Genomic DNA, 7,095 nt, shown 5'->3' with positions numbered 1-7,095 from the left:
TTTTATCATAGTTATTTTATAGGGTTTTATTAAGTTAAACTCGAGTGTGTTTATATTGAATCTGTAGATTCTTTTCACACAAAATCATCTGAATTTGTCATAGAATAAGTGGGATATTGAATTAATTATATTTAAAAGCACCTGTTCCTCTCTTCTCTCCCACTCCCTGTAAGGCATTACTCCTACCCACTCCCTTTCTTTACTAATAATTATTGAATGGTAAGCACTTTATATATATTATGCCACTTAATCCTCTGCCCTTGAGGTGTTATTGTTCCCATTTTACTGATGGAGATATTAAGGATTAGAATCTTGACAGTAGTTTTCTCAACATCACTTAGTATTTAAACCAGGCAGATGGATTCTATAGCCTGCTATCTTGACTGATTTTTTTTTCCCGATATAAAAAACCAAGTTGGATCACCACATCAGTGGTTTTTGGATCTAATTGCCCTGAACACAGAGAACATAGGGAAGGCGAGCAGTGGAGGGTTTCTATCCCACTGAATCACAAATGCTCTATCCAGCAAATTTCATGTTCTCATATCTCTAGGGCTTTGACTTTAGGGATTACAGGCAAAGACATGAACAGGGAGATAAAAGATTGAAAGAGAGCTGTGCACCTGATTACTCAACAAAGAGCAAACAGACAGTGTCATATAGGCCATATTCTGTTGAAAGCCCCTGTCCACCCTCTCCTGCTGGCCATGTTGCTCCAGCAATGACCCATGAGTCAACCCAGAGCAGGGGGTACAGCCAGGATGAGGAGTACTGGGTTTTGTTTTTTGTTTGTTTGTTTAAACTTGAGTTCTCTAATGGCTCTGCTTTGGTCAGAAGCTTTCAGTGGCCTCCACAGAGAAATGTGATCTTTCATCTCACGTGTGTTCATCTTTATTCCTCTTTGTGTTCTCATTGCCTGCCTGCAAGGGTCTGTTTACAAGCATCCATTCCTTTTTTCTTAACAACCAAGGAGTAGGACTGTTGTATAAATCTCCCCACCCCCCCCAAAAAAAACAAAAAACAAAAACTAAAACCACAAACAAACATATAGACAGTTATCAAAAGGAACAAGGTAATTGTAGGTCATGACTACTCACATCATGTACATCTTTTTGTAAACTATTTGAGAACTATGAATTCCATAAGGGCATGAAAGTGACAGGCATTGTCATCCGTCTGCCCCAGAGCCCTTTGGGTAGGAGAGGAATGGCCTTTGTGAAGCAGTTCCAGAGAATCAGCACAAATCCCATTAGGAGGCCTTCAAGAAGACCAACCTGAAGTCAGTAATTCAGAAGTAGCAGGAACTGTGGCAAAGTGTGTTTGCTTGGATGCATGTTTTTGAAAGCCTGTTCTGATACTTCACTGTAAGGGCCTGGTTAGCCAGATGGAGCCATTTCGTAGCAAACTGGAATTGACCGTGCCCCTCCCAGAGAAACTTACTTGCAAACCCGGATACAGTGGTGGGCCAGGCGGATGGAGACATCCAATCAGTGGGACGTGCATATATTTACTATGGTAAATTGAAATTCAATTGGCCAGCCGTATTGCCCATCTAGCATGACTGTGCAGTTTTCCCTGTGTATTGCAATCTCATTGGCCGCCGGTGTGTGGGGCGGGCTCGACCGCCTCTATAAAGGTTAGTCTGTGCGGCTGGGAGGAGTCGGCGTCCAGAGCGTCCTGAGCGGCGGGCACGTGGTGGTCTTGGGGAGAAGCATCGTCGACCGGAGGGGCAGCGTCGCCGGGGAGCAGCTTCGTCGTCTGGAAGGGCAGCGTCGCCAGGCAGCAGCCTCCTCGTCTGGGAGCAGCCTGTCTTCGGGAGTGGCGTTGTCCTCGGGAGCGGCATCATCGTCCGGAGCTGCTTAGTCGCTGGGGAGCGGCCTCGTCATCGGGAGCGGCTTCTTCCTCTGGAGCGGCCTCTTCCTCCAGAGCGGCCTCATGGTCAGGAGCGGTTGCGTCGCTGGGGAGCGGCCGCGTCAGAGAGCAGCGCCACCGGGAAGGGTCTTCGTCAGGTAGGGTAGTCTTCGGGGCCAGCGTCGTCGTCGGGAACGGGCCTTGCCGCTGGGGATCAGTCTCGCCCCGAGGAGCAGCCTCGCCACTGCGGAGGGTGGTGGCCACCAGGGGGAGGGTCGTAGCTGCCGGGAAGGAGCGGCGCCCCCAGGGAGCGGGCTCCCCCGGTAGGGTCGTTGCTCGGGGCAGGGAGGGTTGTCGCCCACCGCCATGGAGGGTCTATGCCCGCCGCGGGGGAGGGTCGTCGCCGCCGGCGAGATGCCTCGCGGTCGGGAAGGGGCCGTGCCTGGTGTCAGGAAAGAGCTTCCCCGCGGGTGAGCCTGTGGCGCCTGGATTGGCCTCTCCCGTGGTCGGGAAGGGAGGGGCCTCGCTCGCCGTCTGGAATGTGTCTAGCCATGGGGACCTGCCTCGCTGGGTAGGATCGTCGCTCTCTGTCGGGTAGGGTCGTTGCTGTTGAGAAGCGACCACGCCGCCAGGAAGGGGCCGCTCTGCCAGTGAGCGTCCTCGCCGGGTAGGGTGGTCGCTGGTAGCCGTGGAGTAGGGGCTTTGCCCGCAGTCTGGAAGGGGCCTCACAGTCAGGAAGCGGCGCCGCAGGGGAGCAGCAGCGCCTCCAGGGAGCGGCCTCGCAGGGGAAGGTCGTCGCCGCCGGGGAGGGTCCTCGCCAGGAAGGGGCCACGCTGCTGGGGAGCAGCCTCACGGGGTAGGATCATTGCTTGCCGCCGGGGAGGGTCGCCGCCCGTCTCCGGGATGGGGCCGCGCCGCGGTGGAGTGGCCTTGTCTGGTAGGGTGGTTGCTTCTAGTCGGGAAGGGGCCTCGCCTGCCCTGGGGTAGGGGCCTTGCCTGCTGTCTGGAAGGGGCCTCGCCATCCGGAAGCGGCGCCACAGGGGAGCAGCAGCGCCACCAGGGAGAGGCCTAGCTGGGGAGGGTCATCGCCGCGGGGAAGGAGCAGAGTCCTCAGGGAGTGGCCTCGCCATGTAGGGTGGTCGCCCGCCACCAGGAAGGGGCCTCACCAGGCTTCGGGAAGGGGCCTCTCTGCTGGGGAGCGGGCCCTGCCTGGGAGCAGCCTCCCGGCTTAGGGACCTCGCCCGCCCTGGGGAACGGGCCTCGCCCACCGTCGGGATTGGGCTCTCTGGGTAGGGTCTTCGCTGGTAGTCGGGAAGGGGCCTCGCCTGCCACCAGGAAGGGGTCTCGCTGCAGGGGAGCCGCCTGGCTGGGTAGCATCTTCACTGGTGTAGGGTCATCGCTGTCCTGGAGTGGTCTCACTGCCAGGAAGCGGCCTCACTGCCGGCAAAGGGCCTTTCCGCCTGCAAGGTTTCACGCCTCCGGGGAGTGGCCTCGCTGGGTAGGGTCATAGCTTGTAGTTGGGAAGGGGCCTCCCCCGCAGTCAGGAAGGGGCCTCACAGCTGGGAAGTGGCGCTGCAGGGGAGCAGCGGCGCTGCAGGGGAGCGGCGCCTCGGGGAGCGGCCTCGCAGGGGAGGGTCGTCGCCCGCCGCCGTGAAGCAGCTTCGCCAGATAGGGTAATGGCTCCTAGTTGGGAAGGGGCCTCGCCGCTGGGAAGGGCCTTGCCCTCTGTTGGGTAGGATTATTGCTCGCTGTCGGGTAGGGTCATCGCTGTCCAGAAGGGGCCTCTCAGTTGGGAAGCGGCGTCTCAACTGAGCAGCAGCGCTGCCAGTAAGCGGCCTCGCAGGGGAGTGTCGCTGCCGCCAGGGAGGGCCATCACTCGCCTTTGGGTAGGGTCTTCGCCGCCCTGTAGGGGCTTCACCGCCTTGAAGGGGCCACACCACAGGGAAAGGGCCGCTCCGCCAGGGAGCAGGCTCGCCGGTAGGGTCGTCATTCGCCCTCAGGTAGGGTCATCACCCGCCCTCCGGAAGGGGGTAGGATCCTCACTCGCAGTCCTGTAGGGTCGTCATCGTGAAGTGGTCTCACCACTGGGAAGCGGCCTCACTGCAGGAAAAAGGCCTCGCTGCCTGGAAGGGGCCACGCCTCCTGGTCCCATGCCTGGGAAGGTCATCGCTGGCCATCGGGTAGGGTCGTCGCCATCTGGAGCGGCCTCACCATCGGGGAGCGGAACCGCCGGGTAGGGTCCTCATTGGCTAGGAGTATTGTCCAGAGCGTTGTGGTTGGGTAGCGGAGTTGGGAGCGGCGTTGTCCAGAGCAGCGGCATTGGGCTCGGTGTTCTCATTGCCTCTTTGTAAGAGAGGGCCCCAACTGGTTGGTTTGATTTTTGATGCTTGGCGTGAAATAAAGCTTTTCTCGACTGGCTTTGCATCAGTCTTTGATCATGGACCCTAACACTACTAAAGGAGATAGATGTTCAATAACTGGAAACTGGGTCAAGCTTTAAATCTTCTGTTTGTCATTCTGAAAAGTAATCCTTATAAATGGCTGCTTTGGCAAGACAGCACATTAAAACTGACACTTGAGTGGCCAGATCAGGTAGGCCTCTTAAGGCAGCACATGTGAACAATAGCACAGTTGATCCTTAGACCGGACCCTTTGAGGGCATAACCAATAGTAGTAACTACTAGTAAATGGGTACATTGGCGTGTTGCCTTTTGCCGTGGCTATTCTTGGAGGAAAGGTGATAAACATGTCATGAGATCGGGGCATGTGCTTTAAGATGGTTTTCCATGTTTCTGCATAGGAAAGAGATTTTTACATTAAAATTAAAAAGAAAACCAATTACTAGGCTCTCCTTGATCTATCAAAACTAATAATGATTGTCACAAATTTGCCCTGTGCTGTGTTCCTGAAATACGTAGCTTAGTTCTTTCCATTCTCTGGTGTTTTTTTTTTTTTTTTTCTTTTCATTTTATTTATTTTTTCAGCGTAACAGTATTCATTGTTTTTGCACAACACCCAGTGCTCCATGCAAAACGTGCCCTCCCCATTACCCACCACCTGTTCCCCCAACCTCCCACCCCTGACCCTTCAAAACCCTCAGGTTGTTTTTCAGAGTCCATAGTCTCTTATGGTTCACCTCCCCTTCCAAATTTTTTTTTTAATAAACATATAATGTATTTTTATCCCCAGGGGTACAGGTCTGTGAATCGCCAGGTTTACACACTTCACAGCACTCATGATAGCACATACCCTCCCCAATGTCCATAGCCCCCTCCCCCTCTCCCAGTCCCACCTCCCCCCAGCAACCCCCAGTTTGTTTTGTGAGATTAAGAGTCATTTATGGTTTGTCTCCCTCCCAATCCCATCTTGTTTCATTTATTCTTCTCCTATCTCCCTAACCACCCATGTTGCATCTCCATGTCCTCATATCAGGGAGATCATATGATAGTTGTCTTTCTCCGATTGACTTATTTCACTAAGCATGATAAGCTCTAGTTCCATCCACGTCGTCGCAAATGGCAAGATTTCATTTCTTTTGATGGCTGCATAGTATTCCATTGTGTATATATACCACATCTTCTGTATCCATTCATCTGTTGATGGACATCTAGGTTCTTTCCATAGTTTGGCTATTGTAGACATTGCTGCTATAAACATTCGGGTACACGTGCCCCTTCGGATCACTATGTTTGTATATTTAGGGTAAATACCCAGTAGTGCAATTGCTGGGTCATAGGGTAGTTCTATTTTCAACATTTTGAGGAACCTCCATGCTGTTTTCCAGAGTGGTTGCACCAGCTTGCATTCCCACCAACAGTGGAGGAGGGTTCCCCTTTCTCCGCATCCTCGCCAGCATCTGTCATTTCCTGACTTGTTAATTTTAGCCATTCTGACTGGTGTGAGGTGATATCTCATTGTGTTTTTGATTTGTATTTCCCTGATGCCGAGTGATGTGGAGCACTTTTTCATGTGTCTGTTGGCCATCTGGATGTCTTCTTTGCAGAAATGTCTGTTCATGTCCTCTGCCCATTTCTTGATTGGATTGTTTGTTCTTTGGGTGTGGTCAACTAATCTTCGACAAAGCAGGAAGGAATGTCCAATGGAAAAAAGACAGCCTCTTCAATAAATGGTGCTGGGAAAATTGGACAGCCACATGCAGAAAAATGAATTTGGACCACTTCCTTACACCACACACGAAAATAGACTCCAAATGGATGAAGGACCTCAATGTGAGAAAGGAATCCATCAAAATCCTTGAGGAGAACACAGGCAGCAACCTCTTCGACCTCAGCCGTAGCAACATCTTCCTAGGAACAACGGCAAAGGCAAGGGAAGCAAGGGCAAAAATGAACTATTGGGATTTCATCAAGATCAAAAGCTTTTGCACAGCAAAGGAAACAGTTAACAAAACCAAAAGACAACTGACAGAATGGGAGAAGATATTTGCAAACGACCTATCAGATAAAGGGCTAGTATCCAAAATCTATAAGGAACTTAGCAAAATCCATTCTTTGGTTTAATTGGAGGTGCCTAATGCTCATATTGACTCTTCGATGGCTTGTCTCTTTTCCCTGTCTCTCACCTCCATCTGCCTGCCTGTCTATGTGCCTGGTTTCCAAGCTTCTCTGCAGCTCCTGGGTCAAATTGGAAAGCTGCATCGGTATTTGGAGGGCAGGGAGAGGTGGAAGAAGCCCGTGCTTCAGATCAGTAGTTGACAGGTTTAATAAGCAAGGAACTTACATAGGAGGCTTGTCTTGCGTGGCTATAAAATGAGTCGATCTCCACGCCAGCCTGCCAGAATCTTAAAAATTTATGCAGAGACCTTAACTGGATTTAGTCATGTCTATTAATGGTCTAGGTCCTCTCAGCACCACATCATTATCTCAAGGCTTGTGTCTGTGAGACAGCCTCTGGGAGTGGAGAAGGCAGATGGGAACACACATTCCAAGGACCAGGGGGATCCAAGTCATGGGCCATCTGGTGGCCACATCCTCGTAATGACCTCCTCAAACACTGTTTCTCTTCTCTCTGTGTGTCTCTCTGAAGACTGCCCAATCCACTTACTCGTCCAGCTCTTTAGACAGCTCTGATTTCAGATTGATAGGGAGAATTTGTTTTGTATACATACGTGGTAAGCAGTCATCAGAGCTAGTTTTTTGCCTGAGTCTTGAGCAGTCTGCTTTGTTGCTTACCCTACCAAGAATGTGGCATTCCCTTTACAAATGTGCCCAAATAGTGCTGGGC

General features: G+C 52.0%; 1 protein-coding gene across 1 annotated transcript; it reads right to left on the bottom strand.

Moving 5' to 3' along the window:
* Window positions 1–2,226: 2,226 nt before the first annotated feature.
* On the bottom strand, window positions 2,227–3,841 carry LOC123938408 (proline-rich protein HaeIII subfamily 1-like). Its single transcript, XM_045999756.1, has 3 exons — window positions 3,661–3,841; window positions 3,018–3,269; window positions 2,227–2,564 (listed from the first exon to the last, which is right to left on the bottom strand). Exons 1-3 carry the CDS (start codon window positions 3,839–3,841, stop codon window positions 2,227–2,229), a joined length of 771 nt encoding a protein of 256 aa, XP_045855712.1.
* Window positions 3,842–7,095: the final 3,254 nt, after the last annotated feature.

Source organism: Meles meles, chromosome 3 (genome assembly GCF_922984935.1).
Source record: "Meles meles chromosome 3, mMelMel3.1 paternal haplotype, whole genome shotgun sequence".
Taxonomy (NCBI): Eukaryota; Metazoa; Chordata; class Mammalia; order Carnivora; family Mustelidae; genus Meles; species Meles meles.
The sequence above is the reverse complement of the archived record's forward strand: the minus strand, read 5'-3'. Positions and strand labels throughout refer to the sequence as shown.

Bases quoted from the DNA above. Each gene is read 5' to 3' on its own strand.
- LOC123938408 (XM_045999756.1), bottom strand. From the start codon at position 3,841: ATGACGACCCTACCGGCGAGCCTGCTCCCTGGCGGAGCGGCCCTTTCC. The intron at 3,270-3,660 runs GTTGAGACGCCG...GCTTCCTGGCAG, and splicing joins ACTGGCAGCGCTGCTGCTCA to TGAGACCACTCCAGGACAGC. The intron at 2,565-3,017 runs GTGAGGCCCCTT...GGCCCCTTCCAG, and splicing joins AGGCCCCTTCCCGAAGCCTG to ACTGCGGGCAAAGCCCCTAC.